General features: G+C 65.5%; 5 protein-coding genes across 5 annotated transcripts in view; 3 read left to right on the forward strand and 2 right to left on the reverse strand.

The window, feature by feature from the left end:
- Positions 1-5,190: 5,190 nt before the first annotated feature.
- EMIHUDRAFT_435452 (hypothetical protein) lies at positions 5,191-6,244 on the forward strand. The gene has a single exon (XM_005777078.1). The coding sequence runs from the start codon at positions 5,354-5,356 to the stop codon at positions 6,098-6,100; it is 747 nt and encodes a 248-aa protein (XP_005777135.1). The 5' UTR covers positions 5,191-5,353; the 3' UTR covers positions 6,101-6,244.
- Positions 6,245-6,390: 146 nt separating this feature from the next.
- On the reverse strand, positions 6,391-9,070 carry EMIHUDRAFT_450592 (hypothetical protein). Its single transcript, XM_005777079.1, has 9 exons — positions 8,850-9,070; positions 8,523-8,658; positions 8,389-8,452; positions 8,240-8,287; positions 7,879-8,101; positions 7,568-7,796; positions 7,344-7,413; positions 6,812-7,277; positions 6,391-6,742 (listed from the first exon to the last, which is right to left on the reverse strand). Exons 1-9 carry the CDS (start codon positions 8,995-8,997, stop codon positions 6,606-6,608), a joined length of 1,521 nt encoding a protein of 506 aa, XP_005777136.1. The 5' UTR covers positions 8,998-9,070; the 3' UTR covers positions 6,391-6,605.
- A 2,464-nt stretch (positions 9,071-11,534) lies between these two features.
- EMIHUDRAFT_101096 (hypothetical protein) lies at positions 11,535-12,472 on the reverse strand (the record flags this gene model as incomplete). The annotated part of the gene is made up of 3 exons (XM_005777080.1): positions 11,535-11,882; positions 11,954-12,151; positions 12,221-12,472. The coding sequence occupies 3 exons, from the start codon at positions 12,470-12,472 to the stop codon at positions 11,535-11,537; spliced, it is 798 nt and encodes a 265-aa protein (XP_005777137.1).
- A 674-nt stretch (positions 12,473-13,146) lies between these two features.
- CAX4 (H+/Ca2+ exchanger) lies at positions 13,147-15,459 on the forward strand. The gene is made up of 6 exons (XM_005777081.1): positions 13,147-13,556; positions 13,798-13,980; positions 14,159-14,421; positions 14,488-14,770; positions 14,908-15,367; positions 15,439-15,459. Exons 1-5 carry the CDS (start codon positions 13,161-13,163, stop codon positions 15,076-15,078), a joined length of 1,296 nt encoding a protein of 431 aa, XP_005777138.1. The 5' UTR covers positions 13,147-13,160; the 3' UTR covers positions 15,079-15,367; positions 15,439-15,459.
- Positions 15,460-17,708: 2,249 nt separating this feature from the next.
- EMIHUDRAFT_206802 (hypothetical protein) overlaps positions 17,709-19,118 on the forward strand; it is a gene marked incomplete at both ends in the record, with an annotated part of 4,009 nt that continues 2,599 nt past the window's right edge. Inside the window, 3 exons of the mRNA XM_005777082.1 lie at positions 17,709-17,825; positions 17,919-18,548; positions 18,616-18,725. Of these exons, the coding sequence (XP_005777139.1) occupies positions 17,709-17,825; positions 17,919-18,548; positions 18,616-18,725 (857 nt within the window). The remainder of the gene's footprint in view (positions 17,826-17,918; positions 18,549-18,615; positions 18,726-19,118) is intronic.

Genomic DNA, 19,118 nt, shown 5'->3' on the forward strand with positions numbered 1-19,118 from the left:
CGCACACGAGCTGCGGCCGTGTCGCCGTCATAGCGGCGAGGCGCGGGACCGTCTGTGGCGAGGTGGGTCGCGTCCTCCGATTTCCTCAACTCACGGTCCGCTCCCTCTACTTATTATTAGATATTACTCGTCCGGGAGAGAGCGACCTCGGACGACCTGCAGCCTCCGCGGCTGCACCCGCTCGGTCCTCGCCCCCCACACGCTTGTCCACAGCCACCCCGCACGACCCTCGCGGCCACGCGGGGACTGCTCGCGGATTCGGGGATTCCACCCTCCGCGACGCGGCTGCCGGCAACCCGTGAGTCGGGGCTCTGATCTGGTCGGGGGGCGGGGGAGGCGGGGGGGCGGCGGGCGGGGGGGGTCCCCGATTCTCCCGCGTTTTATCTGTATCCAGCGCCGACACGCACCGCCTCACCCGATCACCCGTCGCATCGCAGCAGATCCCCTCCCCTACGACAACGGCACTCCTCGCCCGTCCCGGCCCAGCCGCGCGTGAGCGTTCCACGAGGATAGTCGGGAAGGCAGCCGTCGTTTTGCCAGTCAGCCGAGCCCACCCGCAGGTCCCACACCTCGTAGTCCGCATAGTGCTCCGCGTCGTAGTTGGTGAACTGGATCGTGTCGTACCCCTCCGTGCGCAGGGCCTCCACAGTCTCGACGTAGCACTCCCTCTCACACCAGCTGTGGCACGTCTCGTCCAGCACCGAGCCCCAGCAGCTGAAGCCGAATCTCGTCGCCAAGTCTGCGTGCGTTCGGAGGACCACAGTGCGCCGCAAGTCGAGGAAGACGCCGCTCCCGGGTGCGAGAAAGAACCAGGCAGTGCCCTGAGGCCAGTCGTGGCTGTCGCAGCACGCATGAAACACCTCGGCACGCGTGTGGGACGGCAGCCCCTCGCTGATGGCGAGGCGAGCAAACACTTCTGGCACATACCGCCCCGGCCCGCTGCACCAGGGGTGGAGGCACCGCCACACGTTCCCGTGGGAGCGCCATTCCGAGGGTCTGAGCGCGCTGTGACGGACGCGACCCCAGGCGAATCCGTGGCCGTACAGCTCGCCGAATCGCAGCGCAGGCCCCTCGATGACCATGTAGCTCCATCGCTCGCCGCCGGGCTGCTGCTCGCGCAGCTTCAAGCTCGCCTTGGCTGTGAGGGGCAGGCGATCCCAATAAAAGAAGGCGATCTCGCCCAGTGAGAAGGGAAAGACCATCGTCCGGATGCCGTACACGTGCTCAAAGTAGTCCGCCCACGGCGACGCACGCAGCTCCGTAGCTGTGGCGAATGTCTGCAGCAGCTGCGTCTGCGTCGGGAGGCAACATTCCGCCGCCGCCGCGCTGGTCTCAACGACACGCTGCATCCACTCACGCTGCGGGCTGTCGCTCATTCCGCGCGCCAGTGGATATCTGGATCCACCGGGCGGCAGCGGCGGCGTGGGCGGCGACGGACAGCAGGTGTAGCTCGCCCGTTGGAAGCCAAAGCAGTCTTGAAGTGTGTGCACGGCGGCGTAGCCGTAGCGACAGGTCGCGCTGTCGCCTGCAGGCGCACAGCAGTCGTCGCCGACGCTGGTGCACTGCTCATCATCGCAGTCGGGCGGCGGCGCTGGCGTGGGCGGCGACGGACAGCAGGTGTAGCTCGCCCGTTGGAAGCCAAAGCAGTCCTGAAGTGTGTGCACGGCGGCGTAGCCGTAGTGACAGGTCGCGCTGTCGCCTGCAGGCGCACAGCAGTCGTCGCCGGCGCTGGTGCACTGCTCATCATCGCAGTCGGGCGGCGGCTGTGCGGGATGGGGAGATGGCGAAGCAGGCGGCAGAAGAGGCGAGGGCGGTGAGTACGGAGGCAGCACAGGTGGGGCCCGCAGAGGCGGAGGCAGCAGAGGCGAGGGCGCTGAGGGGGTGGGGGAGGGTGGCGGCGGCGACGGCAACGGCGACAGTCGGCGTGGAAATGTCGAGGTTGGAGAGGCGGACTCCGACCCGGCTCTGACCCTGGGCGATGAGTGACGCACCAGAATTGGTGCACCGATGAGGAGAGGGATACAGATGGTGGTCAATATGATTCCATTGCACCACCAGCCAGGTGCCGACGCAGGGCTGGTGGCGCGCACCGGCTCCACGAGCTGCGTCGGCTCCCTTGAGGTCAGCTCCTCCAGCCGATGGAACGCTCGCTGGTGCCTGCTCGCCCTGCGCGGGACGGTGGCCACAGCGAGAGAGTCGCTCCCGCCGCTGGTGGCGTTGCTTTGCTCTGCGCTAACCGGAGACGCCTCTCGGCCCGAGACACCTTCCGCCCCCATGCCCGCATATTCGGGCCCGCGTTGGCGGCGGGCACAGTGGGTTCGGACTCTTAAGCCGTGTCGGTCGAGCAGTCGCATTGAAGACGTATGGTTCTTGCACTTGTGCAAGATTGGGCGTCTTCTGCCGCAGTCCCTTTGATGGGAGGCCCCAGGGTGGGGGCCACCTCGAACCCCCAGCGAGGGATTCGAGCGGAGGGTGCCCCGGATTCATCTATCCGCTGGGCCCCGGCACCTATTTTAGAACTGATCACTTTGCGCAGCAAGCTTTTTAGCTTTGGCCAAAAGGTAGTGCGCTGCGCCGTCGCTCTGTCTGTCGTGCACGCTCTCGTGCTTCGTTGTGACCCACCCTGTCCCACCCGTGTGTGATCAGTGTCTACGGAGGAGGGAGTGTCGTTGGCTCACGCCAGGCGCTCGTTGTCTTTGTACGTACTTTTAGCTTACTGGGAGAAAAGAGAGAGGGGGTTGTGTTCTCTAGGCCCCTAGGGGCCCTACGCCCTCTCTCTCTCTCTCTTTGTATACAAAAGATCCCTCTCCGCGGTGAGCCCAACCCAACACGCGTCTATGTCTGCGGCATCGAGCGCAACTTCACCGTGCGAGCCACATTGTGTCGACCTCTTCGACGGATGCATTTGGCGAAGCTCCTTGGTCGGGGATCCTTTCCGGGCGGCGCTGGTTTGCCGGAGCGAGCTGGACCTCGGACTTGGCGCCGTCGGCCGTGCTTGCACAGCGTGGTGCACTCCTCCCGATGACTCCTCCATGGAGCGGCTGATGACGGGCCGAGCGCAAGTGCGACAGAGCGGGCAGAGCGAACTCTCAGGCGAGGAGAAGGCTGCGCGCTTCCTCTCACAGGTGAAGCGCTACGCCGAGCAGCGCTCAACGGCCATCATCGGGCCGGTGGTCAGTCGAGCCTGGGAACGCGAGACGCCGAGCCACAGCGCCCTCGCTACGCTCGAGATTTCCGCTGCGGACGTTGCAGCCATCCCCGAGCCGACACAGTACGGGAACGAGCCAGTTGAGGCGCTGATAGACTCGGTGGAGGAGTTTGCCCTCAGCGGCGCGCTCGAGCTCCACGTCTTGGCTGCGATTCTACGCTCGCATCCGAGCCGTCTCGTCAAGCTCGACTTTGAGCAGCGGTTCGCCTACGTCTCCACGGCGGTCGGCTCCTTCGTGGCTGGCCGCCGCGAAGACCTGGCTCGCGCGTACTTTGCAAAAGAGACGGGCGTGGGCGGCGCCCTCGATCGCAGCGCCGCCCCGCCCCACGTCCAGCACCTCCTGCGCGACTGGTGGTTCGGCAGGACGCCGTGGCCAGTGTGCCCCCCACTCGCCGCCACGGAGAGTGCCGAGGGGCAGGCCGTCGACGCGCTCCTCCCCGACGGTCTGGCAGCCGACTTGCGACGGCACTGGGAGCAGATTGCAGCTGAGGCTCGGCAGCTACTCAGCCAGAGAGGCGAGCTCGGCGACATCTGGCCCCGGATCTATCCCGGAGGGCATTGGCAGGGGGTGCCCCTCTACCTCTCGAGCCTCTTGGTCAACCAGAGGCGGCAGCAGAACGCCACGTGGAGGGAGGGCAACCAGCGGCCGGGCTGCCGGAAGTTCCCGTTCACCTGCGGCCTGCTGAGGGGTCGCATGCGCTCTGAGCGGTGGGGCCTGCGGACGACAACGCACGCACCGAGGAACGAGGAGGAGGTGACCTTCTTCCTGCTGGGGCCGAGCCAGGTCGTGCCGCACCACACCGGCCAGCAGGGGCGGGTCAACGTCCACCTCTGTCTGCTCAACTGCGAGCGGGCGGCCGTGCAGGCGAACGGGAGCACGCTCCAGTACCGAGCAGGCGTGCCGGTGCCGTCGCCGGAGCCCCAGCTACCCTCCCCGGAGGCCCGTGGACCTTTTCCCTAGGCGGGCTGCTCGCCTTTGATGATGGCCTCTACCACAGCGTCCAGAACCACGACCCGGCCAACACCCGCGTCGTCCTCGGTCTCGGAGTGGTCCACCCTCAAAAGTCGGAGGAGCACGCGTACTGCTGGTCGAGCCGGGGTGGTCTCGAGCAACACCAACGGCGGGAGGCGGGTATTAGTTGGGGGTGGTGGGTGGCGGGAGCGGCGGCGGTGGCGGGGGTGGCGGGGCTGGTGCCGGCTGTGATTGCCGCAGTGCTGGCGAGAGAAGAGAGGTGGCATCGCGATTAATTACAAGAAATCTTTTCCCGCTTCCAATTCTTTTCAGTGTACCTGTCTCCTGTCTCCTGTGTTAGTGCCAGTGCGCGCCAGTCACGTGCCCCGTGTCGTGCGAGGGGCGCGTTGTACTTGGAGCACTTGGAGTGCAGAAAGAAAGAAAGAAAGAAAACAGACAACCCAAGGGAGGGATGGGAGGACGGCACGCCGCCACCACACAGGGATTTTAAGGAGAGGTGTGTGGTGCGCTATCCGTCGCCCACCCTAGGGAGTCTGCCTCTTCCTAGATCTCTCTTCGCAGTCTCTCGCCGATTCTCGCTGCAACCTTCATGCCACCTCGCGGTCGTCCCACCCTCGTCGTTCTCTCCCTTGTCACTTCCTCCTCTGTCGCGTTGTTCTCTTCTGCCTCGTCCTGCGACGCCGCCACCTGCCGGTCCCTTGTTCTCGCGGCTTCTTTCGCCTGTCGGCGCAACTCCGTCCTCCTCGCGGCGTATCCTGGCCCCTCGAGTCTATCGAGCTCCCCTCGCGCAAGGACCACATTTCTGACTCCCACTCCGATCATTTGCCTACAGGTCATGTTGTTGCTCAGGTCCACTCTCTCTTCGAACACTCGTGCCTCTACGGATGATGCCGGCGCTGGGGTCCCCTTCGGGTGCATCGTGACATCTGACAACTGGATTTCCACTTGGAGTGCAGTCGGCAACCTCAACCGGCGAAAAATTCTTTTCCTTGTGCAGCTGTGAGCGCTGTCAGAGCGGTGTTTCGACACCGATATCGTTCAAGGAGAACGTGTGTATACGGGTACCGCGACTGGGTCGGCCAGCGCTGTGAGTGACGCTTGGGCTGAGGTGCTCACGTCCAGGAGTCGGCGGGGAGCTTTCAGCCGCCGCTCAGAGCGGCAACGTGGGTGACATGCTCCGCAATCTCGCAAGGGGCCTCGCCGGACATTCAAAATGGCACAACACCCGCTTCCGCAAGGCGCGGCAGGATGCTGTCAAACTCGCAGTCGCCAGCAAGTTTGCCGGCATGATCCGAGTGGCGGTTGGAGCTGGCGACGAAGCCGGTGTTGCTGATGCTGTGGCCCGAGCGAAAAAGGAGGGTGTGACACGCGAGGTCATTGAGCGCGCGCTCGAGACGAGCCGCAACCGAGAGGCCTACAAGGAGGAGATGTACGAGGGCTCCCTCGCCGGAGGAGTGCTCGTCCTCGTCGAGGCGTTGACAGACAACCCGAGGAGAACGGCGCCAAAGGTGCGCCACCTCTTCAAGGAGGGCGGAGGCGCACTCGGCGCAGCGGGGTCCGCGGCGTGGGCGTTTCAGAGGCGAGGTCTGCTGCGCGTCCAAGGCATCAGCAGCGACAACGAAGCTCTGATCGAGGCGGCGCTCGAGGCGGGAGCGCAGGACGTCGAGGAGGATTCGGCAGCACACCTCGAGGCTGACGACGGCCCCTGCGCCGCCGTGTTTTGTGAGCCCAACGAGCTGGCCGCAGTGCGAGCCACCCTCAGCGCGAGAGGGTTCGAGGCGAGCGAGGCTGCGATCCTCTTCGTGCCGAGTACAACCGCAGAGCCTGCGGCCGGCCTGCGAGAGGCAGCGGAGAGCGCGCTCCTCGCTCTCGAGGAGATGGAGGACGTAGAGGGTATCTGGCACAATCTTGCACCATAGGCTGTAGTATGAATCTCCTTGACTCCTTCGGTACTTGCACCGACCTCTTTTGTCGCGTTCCTGTGACACCGCACTCCGCAGGTGCCACGGTGTCGGTGACGGCATTGACGATGTTGTTAGGGCGGTAAAAAACAGTGTTACGTATGTGTGTGTGTGACCGCATGCACGGACGAGACCCGGGCTACGCCCCGCCCGCACAGCCATTATTACACGCACATCACACACAACTCACAAGCCTCTCCCCCGGAGAGAGCGGACCACAGGCACCAGCGGGAGGGAGTAAGCCGTATCTAATGCACGTAATAGATACATACATACTTTTACGAAAGAGTGGGCAATGGCTCTGCGTGCCGGTGCGGCGGCCGTGCGCGCGACAGGGAGGAGAGAGCTCCGCTCAGGTAAGAGCAGATACATGTAACGCGCTTCGCCACCTATCGTCGTCCCCCAACGCCACGGCACTCCACGCCGATAGACCTAGCCCAAGCGAGGCGCGCTGGACCCGCCGTCAACGCGTGAGGAGCTTCAGCCCGCACGGCGAGTAGAACTCGAAGCTGGCGTGCGACAGGAGCGCGTCCAGGCAAAGCGCGCGCACAGACGTGAGCTCGGCGGCCGAAAGAGGCGCTTGCCCCGCACCAGAGCCGCCTACGGACGACAGCGGCGAGCGTCGCGGGACGGGTGGCGGCTAGACCGTCCCTCCGCCACGGCCGCAACCAGTCGTCCCGAGAGCGGACGCGTCGGGCGGGAAGTAGGTCTCGCACGCGGCGCGCAGCACGCGCCACTTGCCGGCGCCGCCGGCGCCGTCGTCCACCGCTTGTCGCGAGAGCAGCTCGATGCCCGCCCGCTTTTCGCGCGCGAGGTCCGAAATGGCGCCGAAGAGGCACGAGCGCCACGCGCGGTCGTCCGTCGCGCCGCCGCCGCCGCGCGGCCGAAAGACGGCGCAATAGTGGAGGAAGGAGGCGGCGCCCTGCGTCGTGCGCATGGTTGGCGCGGAGGCGGACGGCTCGTTGTTCCGGCGGTGCCAAGGCAGCATGGTCGCCTTGGCCCATCCAAAGGCGCAGGCCGCGCGGCCGAGCGGGGTGGAGGCAATGCCGCATGGGTCCGCCCCGGGGGTGAAGGCGTGCTCATGCGCCGTCGTCCAGTGGCGGAGCCAGCACGCGGGCGTTGCGTACGGGGGCGCCTGTCCGCAAGGCGGGGAGGGTGTGGGGGCGGGCAGGGCGCGGCGCGGGCGCGTGGAGCGGCGCGCCGCGTCGCAGCTCGTGGCTCTCCGCCCCTCCATCTGGGCCTGCATGTAGACGCCCGACGCGCACTGGCACCTGACGACGAGGTGGGCAGGCGGTGCGAGGGGACGCACCCCGCCGGGGGAGGGAGGGGAGGGGGGCGGGAAGCGGAGAGTGCGACGGGGAGCGTGTGTCGCGTGCCACGGAGTGTCTACTCGCCGCTCCTCCTCCTACCTCTGCTGCTGCTCACCGCTCCGCTCCGCGAGGCCCGTGCGAGCACGCGGCGACCGAGCGCTCAACCTCGCCCACCGCCATCTGCAAGCCGTGGCCGAGCCCGTGGACGCACGAGGAGTAGTCTCTCAGCGCGGCGCCGCGCGCGAGGCCAGCCTGCCCGTCCACGGCCGCGCCGCGGTCGCCGCGCCTCGCCGACCCCGCATCGCACGCCTGGGCCGAGAGCGCCCACTCCCACACCGTGGGGCCTATGACGAGGCGCGACTCAGTGATGGACGAACTGCCTCTCATGCCGCCCTCTCCCGGAACGAAGGGGGGGGGGGGGGGGGCCGTAGAGCGGCGAGGACGGGGTGGCGTTCACGGCGCCGAGCCCGCCGGCGAGCAAGCCGTGCTGGAGCCCCGCCCAAGCAGGCGAGAGGGACGCAATCGCGAGGCTCGGCGACAGGTCTGCAGGCCCGCCCCCGGCGGCGAGGCAGCGGGGGGACCCCGCGTGCTCGGCGGCGGCGAAGCCGAGAGCGTGCAGCGCAACGTGCGTGACGTCGCCGCTGTTCGCCTGGGCGAGCGACGGGGCCGAGCCTGGCTGCTTGCACTGCACTGTGGGTCGAGAAAGCGCGCGCGGGGGGGGGGGGGACCGGAAGGGGGGGGAGGGAGTGTCGCCGGCTGCTCTCGCCGCGGCTGCGCTCGCGCTCACCTGAGCAACGCTCGCGATTCCGTACAAACCGAGCGCGTCCACGTGCGCCTAGCCGAGATCGCGCGAGATGACCCGAGGTCGCCTTGCCCGGCTTCAGCCCTCGAGAGCCCCCCCCAGGAAATCTCTGGCGATCTCTGGCGATCTCGGACCTTGCCCAGCTTCAGCCACCGCTCGGGAGGACCTCCACGACCTCCACGCCCGTGCGCGTCGTGCCTAGGAAAGTTCCGAGACCCTTCCGAGCCGACTCCGGGAAGTGTGAGCTCCGCGTCCATGCGACTCGTGCTCGTGCTCAGCGAGGCCTCTCTCGCCGCGGCTCGCCGAGAGCGCGGCCTTGTACGCTCTGACGGCGCGCTCCGCCGCCGGCGCGGCCAGGTCGACCCACTCGCAGTTGGGGCGGCCGCCGGCTGGGGGAGAGGTGCCTGGGGGTGGGGGTGGGGTGGGGGTGGGGTGGGGGTTGGAGTGGGTGGGGGGGGGTAGTGCTGTCTGCACGAGACTGCGCGTGTAGCCTCGGGCAGCGGGGCCGCCCAGCCCGACTGCTCCTGCTCCTGCTCCTGCTCCTGCTCCTGCTCCTGCTCCTGCCGCGGTCCGTAGTCTCGCATCTACGGATGGCCTTGCAGCGGGGCCGCCCACCCCGAGCGGCGGAGAGACGCGGCGGCGATGGCGGCCGACGGGACTGCTCGCAGCAAGCGGCCGCCGCTCGCCTCGTCGAGTCGTCTCTTCCCGCCCGGGAGGGAGAGCGGGAGGGAGAGGGCGCGCATCGGCCGCTGCACGCGAGGGAGCGCGCCGATGCCGCCGGTGCCGTCCGGCGAGGAGCAGCAGCGGCCGGCGTACCTAGAAGGTTCCGCCGAGCAGGCTTTTCAGAAGGTCTGCTGCCTGGCGACGGGCAGCCGACGCGTGCGTACTCCGGGAAGGCGCGGAAGACCTCGGCGTCCGCACGGAGGACGAGTGAGGACAGCGCCGTGTCGTTGGCATAGTAGTCCTCGCAAGCGCCGTGGCTTGAGCGGTGGAGGTTGTACTTTGACGCGCTCGTGCTGAGCAGCGCGTGCCCGGCGCTCGAGTTGCGTCCTGCGGAGACGGGTCACCGGCGGCGGCGGCTTGAAGGCTGGCCACTGGGGTGGGGGCCGCGCGAGTGTGCAGAGAGAGTGAGAGCGGTTCCAGATCTAGCGCCGCCACCTCCGAGCCTCGCGGCGACGCCTGGTGGGGCCTGCGGAGGGAGAGGCGGGGATGGGGCCGGGGCTTTGAGGGTCCAGGATCATCCAGCCAGATATGGAGGCTGCGCCTGCTGCGCAAAGGCGGCGAGACAGTGGCGGAGGTCGTCGTCGAGCCTCTCGGTGTGGATCCAGCAGTCGACCGCGCCGATGTTGGGCACGTAGTCGCGGTAGCGGCGCGAGAACTCGCCGGCGGAAGCCCGCGTGAATTTACGCATCTGTTCCGTTCGCTGCGTGTCATTGCCGCCCGGATGAAAGACCTGCGCGAGCTGCGGGTTGCTGCTGTGCTTGTGAAGGAAGTCGATGTTGTACCGGCCTTTGGGACGGCTCCCGTTGTTGAGCATGCCTTCGACACCCCACGCCCACAAGGACACGTACAGCGCGCACGGGTTGCGCACCGACGACACGACAAAGGCGTGCTCTGCATCTTTCGCAGTCACCGGTTCCATTTCCCTCAAGATGCTGAGTGTGCCGTCGCGCAGGAGGTCGGCGTGCTGCGCGCGAAGAGTGGAAATGATCGCCTGGCCGCCCGTCTTTGCGAGGTGCTTGTAGATTATTCGAGATCGAGATGGAGCTTGCCCCTCCATGAGGTCACGTTTGTGTACCGAGCTCGTGGGAACTTCTGGGCGTCACTTCAGGCGCACACACCCGGGCACTCGCGATGAAGAAATCGCGCGCATCCAAGTAGGAAAGAGGAGAACGGAGAGACTGGGACGACTGGACACGACAAGACAGTGAGCCACCACAGGCGTCGTTGGCGCACATACTGAGCGGCAGCTGCGCTGGAAATAAGGAAGAGGCGCGTTACTTCATGCGGAAGCTTGACAAACACACGGCGAGGGCGACAGCAAGAGTCGAACGGGCGGCGCCTGACTCAAAAGACACCGCCACATTCCTGAGACGCGCGAGGGCAGCCTCCCTAAAGGCAATGGGCTCTAGATTCGGAGCGCTCGCCGAAGAGAGTCGCGACAAAATAGCGCCCGTGATTGCCTGCACGCTGCCCGCACTCACGGACTCCATTCCCGAAAGAAAGAGAGGGGAGCTCGCAGGAGAGGTGACGAGTGAACTACAGGTAGTGGGGAAGGCAGCCTCGATTGCCATACAGACATGGGTGCGAAACAACGACAAGACCAAGGCAAGGGCAGAGGAACGAGAGAAGAATATAGGGTGGATAAAGCGCCTGTTCACGGCATGGAGGGTGAGCCACGCTGGACGTGCTGAACGTAGAGCTGCGACGAAAGGCGAAAGAAGCCGCGAGAGCAAGGGAGCGGCAGGCGGCGGCGGCGTCGCAGGACGAGGCAGAGGAGGGCGACGCGACAGAGGAGGAAGCGGCAGGAGGGAGAACGACGAGAGTGGGACGACCGCGAGGTGGCATGAAGGTTGCGCAGCGAGAATCGGCGAGGGACTGCGAAGGGAGATAGAAAGAGGCAGACGACCAAGGGTTAGGGTGGGCGACGGCTAGCACCACACTCCTATCCTTAAAATCCCTGTCTGTGTGGTGGCGGCCTGCCGTCCTCCCATCCCTCCCCTGGGTTGTCTGTTTTCTTTCTTTCTTTAGCTCCGAGTAGCAAAATCCTGCAAAGGTGGGGACGTGTCTGTCCTCGACCCAGCCCCTAGCTTGGGATGTCCGTTTAGCGTTTTATTTATTTATTAGCTCCGAGTACAAGAGGAGTAGGGGGGGCGTTCTGCAGTTAAGCTTAAGGGGAACCCGGTACACGGAACCAACCCTCGGAGGCTCGGAGACCCGTGTTATGGCCCTGCGACCGCGCACCCCCCAGGGCTAGGGCTTTCTAGCCCGTAACCCGATGCCAATCGTCTGGCCAACTGGGTGCGCTTCTTAGGTCCCCGGCATGGTCCCCGGTCCTGGGCGTGCGGTTGCTAACTGCACTCCAAGTGCTCCAAGTGCGGCCGACATTGGGGTGTCTCAGTCTGCTGTCATCCTCCCATCCCCCCCTTGGTTGTCTGTTTTCTTTATTTCTTTCTTTTTGCTGTCCTCCCATCCCCCGACCATCTCTGGCATGCTGTATTTTGCCCGGATTTATGCTCGGGTTTGCTTTTCCAGCCTTTGAGTTTTGTCGATTTTGCCGTCAGCTTGGAGGCTCAGATTGGCTCTGCTGCGGATGCGCTGTGGATGTCGCGAGGCTGAGCCAGCTCTCACGGTACGCGTCGTAGTCGAGGCTGCCTGTCCAGCTCAGCAGCGCGTCCAGCTCTTCGTCGCTCCCGCCTCCTGACCCGCTCAAACCAGCGAGCGGTTCACAATCAAACGTTCCCGCCCGCCCCTCCTTGTACATGGCTTGAAGCCATCGCATCTTGCGCTGGCGCTGGCGCTTGGAGCGCGCCCCTCGACGCTCGAGTTTTACATGCGCCCAATCAACCACTGCCGCCGCCGTGCGGGCGGTCACCTCGTCAAAGCTGGCCAATAGCCGGTCGCTCACCTACCAGCGGAAGGGGAAGGGGGTGAGAGCAGTGCGATGTCTAGGTAGGCCGGTCGTCTGCGTGGCAGCACCAGTCTCCACCCGTTGTTCTCCACTCGGGAGTACCAGCCGGCTCGCTTATCAGCTACCGTCTGCTGCTTGCGATGGTCCGTGGCCGAGTCTGGGCGCGGGGTTGAGCTCCTCGATCCCGGCCACGGCTGCTTGCGCGCCGCCGTGTAATCGCGTGGTGCAAACGCGCCGACGTCGGTGATGGCGCCGTGGGTAAACACCTGCGAGAAGATGTGGCTAAGTCCTCTTTGCGTCTCGAGAGTTGTGCGGGAGTGCATCTGACACCGCACCTTGTAGTAGATGCTCGGGGGGAAGGAAGCGCCTCCGAGCCGAAACCGGACGTGCGATGAGAGGGATGCGTCCGCCATGAGCTGCGCCTCACGAGGGTTGATGCAACGCAGAAGCTGCGACGCGTCGCCCGCCGTCTCGCGAAATTCAATCATTCCGCGCAAGTAGGCCAAGATTTGGCGGCTGGCGTGAGCACGCCAGCTCCTCTGCACCTTGCTCGCTGCCAGTGCCACTGACGGCGGCCGTAGCCGCATGGTGTGTCGCACGCGGCGCTGAATCGTAATGGTAGCTCGCTGCCAGAGGGTGTACCTGTACCACCTCGCCATCACACCACCTCTCCACCGCGCCTGAATCAGGATTGCGGCATGCTGCAAAGGTCTCCCGTGGGTAAGATCTGAGCGCCTTCTGTCCTCGAGGAAACGCCGTACCAGCCCAGCGTCGGGAGCATTCACGTCCCGCGGATGAGGCGTAGATTGCCGTGCGGCATGAGTGATGGGCGATGCCATGTGCATGCGGTCGTCCATGGTGTGGCGGCCGCCGTTTCATAGCCTTGTTATTGAGAAGAATTTCATATACAAAGATGAGGAAAACCTTGTGTGGTTGCCGCGAGCACTCAGATGGCAGATCCCTGGGGCGTCTGCAGCCTCTTCATCTCTCTTCGCCAGGCTCGCGGTCATCCCACTCTGCCCGGGGTTGTGCGTTTATGGGCCTCCAGGGCTCGCACCTCAACCTCTCATAGACCAGCGCAAAGCGCCATTGGCACTTGGCGTATTTTCTTCTCAATAACAAGGCTGTGAACAGACGACCTGCAAGAAACGCCTGGCCTGCCTTGCTCAGCGTTCCGCGCGCTGCTTGTGGCTGCACACGCCAGTGCCACAGGGCGGTTGACAGCCGCCTGACTGTGCTGTTGGTCCCATGAAGACGGCAGAGCGGACCCATGGTATGAGCGTCTCCATTGGCCTACGCGACAGCGACAGCGCAGCAGGCTCTGCGTCAGAGCGGCAGCTCCTCGCGAGGGAGGACTTCAGCCTGCTGTCGCCAGCGTACTGGCGCCGCGCTCTCGACGCGCTCTTTCTACATAACGCGCTCAACCTGCTGATGCTCTGCTTACCGCTGGCGATCTTTGCAAAGAAGCGCGACTGGGACGCCGGCACCGTCTTCTTCCTTTCGCTCGTTGCAATCGCGCCGTTCGCAGAGCGTCTGAGCTACGTGACGGAGCAGCTGGCGCTGCACACATCTGAGGCGCTGGGCGGCCTGCTGAACGCAACCTTTGGCAACGTGACCGAGATCATCGTCAGCTTCTTTGCACTCAAGGGTGGCATGCTGCGCATCGTGCAGGTGCCACCGCCTCTCTAGCCCAGAGCTGGTAGTGCCGCCGATGACTTAGGTGGCTGCTCGGCACCCGCTGCATAGCCGCCTCCACCTCGGCCGCGCCTCTCACCTCTTCGCCTCCTCCTCCGCCGCCTCCGCCGCCTCCGCCGCCTCCGCCGCCTCCGCCGCCTCTGCCGCCTCCACCTCGGCCTCAGTACGCCGCCTCCGCCGCTCCTCCACCGCCTCCTGCCACCTCTCCCTGCCGCAGGTGTCGCTGCTCGGCTCCATCCTCTCCAACCTGCTGCTCGTGCTCGGCTGCGCCTTCTTCGCGGGGGGCATCCGCCACAAGCACCAGTACTTCAACGTCCACGGCTCCGCCGTCAACGTCGGCCTGCTCGTCATCTCGGTGATGGCGCTGCTCTTTCCGATGATGCTCGAGGCGTCCCACGAGGTGAAGGGGGGGGGGGGGGGTACCTTCTGCTAGGGAGAGGGTGGATAGACGCAGGTCGAGCGAGGGGCGGGCGGAGCGTCAGAGCGGGGGAGCGAGCTGGAGGAGTGGGAGGAGGCGCGGGGGCGCGCAGGGCGGTGGTGGCTCTCGTGTGCGTCACGGCGCGGGCGCTGCGGATTAGGTGCTCGCGCCGGGTGCGGTGATGGCGGTCTCGCGCTCTGTCTCCTGCCTGCTTCTACTCCTCTACGCGGGCTACATCTTCTTCCAGATGAGCACGCACCCTCACTTGTACGACCAGCCCGGCGGCGAGGGCGGCGAGGGCGGCGGCGCCGACGCCAACGGGGAGGAGGAGGAGGAGGAGGAGGAGGAGGAGGCGGTGCTGGGCGTGGCGGGCTCCATACTGTGGCTGGCCATCATCACCGTGGTGATTGGGCTGCTCTCCGAGTACACATCGCCGGTGCAGACGCGGCGGTGTGAAGAGCAGCTGCCCACGGCTCTCGCCGTGCTCAGGTACATGGTCGACGCGCTCGAGGACGCGGCGGAGGGGTGGGGCGTGCCAAACCTCTTCCTGGGCGCCATCATCATCCCGATCGTCGGCAACGCCGCGGAGCACGCCGCCGCCATCATCTTCGCCGTCAAGAACAAGATGGAGCTCGCCGTCGGCATCGCGGTCGGGTCGTCGATCCAGATTGCCATCTTTTGCGTCCCTTTGCTGGTGGTGACCGCCTGGGCACTCGGCATCGAGCTCTCGCTCAACTTCCAGCCCTTCGAGACGGGCGTGCTGCTGGTGACGGTGGGCGAGCCAGCTCACCCCCTCCCCCCGATCCCCGTCTCTCTTCTCTCTCTCTCTCTCTCTCTCTCTCCCCCCCCCACCCCCCCCACCCCGCGCTCTGTCCCACACTCAGTTTCTCTCCTTGCCATGCCGCGTAGGTGATGCTGGTTGGCTTCACCATCCTCAACGGCGAGTCGAGCTGGCTCATCGGCGCCATGCTCATCGTCGCCTACTGCTCCCTCGCCGCCGCATTCTTCGTGCACAAGGATCCGCCAGGCCTCCCTCGCCCTCCCTCCCTCCCTCCCTCGTATACCTACGACAGCCGATGAGGCCTCTCTGCTCGCGCGCTCGCTCGTGCCGGCTACGTATACCTACCACAGACTCCCTTCAGTATTTTACCGCGTTCCCTCCTCCTGCGCCCCTCTATGGACGCTCTGCCCCCTGCGCGCGCGAGTCCGCAAGACCCACGAGCCCGCCGCTGGAGTCTCTTCCGCGAGTATGTTGCGTGCTCATCGTGGGGTCTCGCGCGCTCGCGTACAACACCATTCTTGGTGACCGTCTTATTATTGCTGTTGACACACACACGCCCATACTTGGCGGCACTGCCGACGTATCTCAGTTAGATCACGCGCACGCCACACGCAGCTCGCACGTCGCAGGCAGACCCGAGACCGCCCACCGGCCGCAGGCCCGCACCGCCCGCGCGAAAACCTACTACGAAAAGTTAATTCTCGGGTCCGTTGGCCTCTTTGTAGGGAAGAATTTTTATCCGTCAACGGACGCCTGCTGGGGGCAGCTTCGCGGTAACCTCCCCCCTCCCCGTCCCCCACACACCGCTTGTCAACACAGCAGGCGCTGGCGGTGCCGGTGGCGCGCCTCCCATCAACGACGTTCCTTTCGAACTTCCTTTCGACGTACGACGAGAGAGAGGGGAAGGCACTGGCGGCGTCTGAAGACGACGGCCTCTGTAGACGACGGCGCCTCGTTGCAAATTTCTTTTGTCGCCGGGGCACCTTGCCAGTAGCTTCCTGTCTGTGTTACGCCATGTGCCGCTCGCTCGCCCGCCCAAGTGACTTGGATGCGCGGTCGAGGGCACCCCACCGTTCTTGGGACGCGCTGGCGCTCACCAGCGAGCGATCGTCCCCCCACCCATCCACCCTTTCTTTGAGGCTGTCGCTCCGAGATATTTTCACTCGATTTCCAAGCAAATGTCAAAGTGAAAATACATTATATAATCAATCACTAAGCGAAAAGAATTTACAATGCGAAGAGGGGGGGGTTAGAGGATCCCATTCGGGTTCGAAGTTTTGATTATTAGTCGCACTTTATCAGCGCGGCGTCGGCCCGACGGACGTCTCACCTTGTGGACATGCCGGACTACCAGCTGCTCACCGACGGGAAGAGCAATGCCAGGGGTCGCATGCTCAAGAGCGTGGCGACCTTGGTCCTCGTCGCGTCCGCTGGCGCCGCTCTGTTTGCCATGCGGGACTCCCCGCCGCAGGTGCCATTGGCGCTGACATTCGAGGACGGGCTCATTATGCCATCACCAGTCCCGGAGCCCTCGCCAGTCCCAGAGGCTGGCGCACCCCCTCCCGCGTCACCGCCGCCGCCAGCGTGCCCACAGAAAGCGTGGGACAAATGCATGAATATGACAGCGGTGACAGCCGCGTAGATGCCACACATGCCACACCCCTGGCCGCATGAGCTAGGGTGGGTGGCGTGCACGGATGCGCGCCCAAAGACTGACTCCGCCACGCCATGTGTACTGCAGACACCACCGGAAGAACTGTGCTGCCCGGACGGCACCTCCTGCAAGAAGATCATCCCCATCCCCTTCATCCCAGACAGCATGAAGATGTGCATCCCTGACTTCGGCATGAAGAAGAAGGGCAAGGGACCCGGCGGGCCTGATGAAGTGGCCCTCGAGGTCGCGCTTCGCAAAGCCCCCCCCCCCCCCCCACCCACCCACACACCTGGCTCTCCGCCACCCTCGCCCTCTTTCCATCACGACACGGCGCTTGACTTGTGCGCTTGGGCACCGCAGGTGCCAAACGATCTGATGTCCATCGAGGTCGGCCGCAAGGCGGCAGCGTACGTGCTGCTCTCTCGGGGGTCCGAGGAGGCAATCTCGGCCGCAGCAAGGGCAGCATCCATCGCATTCAGCGAGGGCAAAACAGAGCTGGAGGCCATTCAAGCGGGACAACAAGCTGCCGAGGCTAAATAGCGAATATGTAGACGGATTGGCGGCTTCAGAAGAGAAGCGCCACTTACGTTGGGCAGACGGTTGACTGGTGTCGCGTCCTGTAGCGCAGCAGTTCATCCCGTGTTCGATGACCATTCCTTCCCTCTCCCCCGGCTGTGCCACTCCCGAGCTGCCCGACTCGCCACCCGACTCTCCCCGCCGTCTGTGGTTTGGTTGCGACTCCTCCGGTCAAAAGAATTGAGGAATGCGACAGCACTGGACACTCCTCTCCTTAAAATCCCTGTGTGGTGTGTGTGTGTGTGTGGTGGCGGCGTGCCGTCCTCCCATCCCTTCCTGGGTTGTCTGTTCGGTTGCATTCTTTCTTTCTTTTACTGGGCACGGGACTGTGGCGCGCACACAAAGAATTCAGGGTCGTAAACCATAAATGAGAAACCTTTTTTCCGTGCTACGCGAAGAGGCTGTGGGCCCGTGAACAACAACAGCCTGCTGCTGCCGAGCAACAGGGTCAGGTTGCTGAGCCTCTGGCTCGCCGTCGCGGCTGAGCCTCCGCGCGAGGGCTGAGCAGCTGGTGGGTCGCGCGGTGGGGAGCACTCTGGGGGACTGGGCTCTGGGCGCTGTGATGCTCATTTGGGCCCGAGAGGGAAAGGAAAGTGTGAGTCGACAGTCGTGTCTCGTGTGAGACTAAATAAATAAATAAAAGAAAAAATTGTTTCGTGAACTCTCGCGCTCCGCGCCTTCGGCTTGCTTGGCAACGAGATGTCCAAGCTGATTGTCTGCACGTCGGGACTCGAGCCCGACAGAAAGCGCGACCTCCAAAGACACACGCCAACACTCAACATCGAGGTCGTCCCCGATCTGACACCGGAGTGCACGGTGCGCTCCCTGCTCACCCGCCGCTTCTCGGATCCGCGCCCGCCTGCGCCGCTCACTGTACGCGCCGCCTGCGTCCCCCCCGCCCCCCCGCAGCACCTCGTCGCCGACACGGTGCTGAGCGAAAAGTACCTGGCGGCGGTGACCTGGCGCATTCCGGTCGTGTCCTACGAGTGGGTCGAGGCGTCGCTCACCAACGGCGAGCCGATTGACGAGGAGGAGTACCTGCTCCGACCGCTGCACCGCCTCGTCATCTGCCTCTCGGGCCTCAGCTTCAGCACCGCCGACCGCCACAGCATCGAAGCTCTCGTCCAGCGGGAAGGCGGCGCCTACAGCGCCTCGCTGGATCGCCACTGCACACACCTGGTCACCGATTCGGCGTCAGGGGACAAGTACATGAAGTGCTGCGCCGAGAGCACGCTGCAACACGTCCGCATCGTGACCCCCGCGTGGCTCGCCGACTCCATCGCGCGTGGCGCCTGTGCGAACGGCAACGACTTCGCCGTCCGGGCCCCTCCGCCCTCGTCAGGGATGCGAGCTGCCGCGCCCGCGCCGCTCGACGCTGTCTTCGGGCCCCGGTTGTGCGCGCAAGCCGTGCCGCAGCTCTTTCTGTCGGATTGCGTGCTCCACTTCCCGGAGAGCGCCTCGGCGGCTCCCCTCCTCGTCTGCCTTCGGCGCTTGGCGCGTGGCTGCGGCGTCACTGTCGCAGAGCACCCCTCTGGCTGGGTTAGCCGCGCCCAGCGCCGGAGACGCGCCGCTAGCTCGCGCTGACCAGCGGGCGGCGTCCCCGCAGGTGACTCACATCGTACTGGGTGACACCGCCGGCAGCGACGCCGCCGTTTGGACCGAGCTGCAGGCCACTTGCCCGCTCGCAAAGCTCGTGTCGCATGTCTGGCTGACTGAGTGCGACCGCATGCGCGCCCACCTCCCTGCCTCGGAGTACCTTTGGACGCCGCCAGAGCCGCGCCGCCGCCCCCCACCCCCCCAGCCGCCGCCGCCACAGCAGCAGCAGCAGCTCCGTCACCACTCGGCGGCCGAGCCGGCGCAGCGGCGCCCACCGCTCGCCGGACAGGCACCGCCCCCGGTGCGTGAGGCCCGCGGTGGGGCGGGTGGCGCTGCAGCCGGTGCGCCGTCGGAAGAGGCGTTGGAGGCGGGAGACCCGGCGCGGGCGGCGGCGGCGGCGGCGGCGATGGCGGCGGGCGGGGCCGCACTTCGGCGCTCACCTCGCTGCAAGTCGCCTCGCAGTGCGCCCCCGCCCGCGGTAGTTGCCGCGGCCGCCGCCGCCGCCCGCGCCGG

This window comes from Emiliania huxleyi, assembly GCF_000372725.1.
Source record: "Emiliania huxleyi CCMP1516 unplaced genomic scaffold EMIHUscaffold_27, whole genome shotgun sequence".
NCBI classification, from domain to species: Eukaryota; Haptophyta; order Isochrysidales; family Noelaerhabdaceae; genus Emiliania; species Emiliania huxleyi.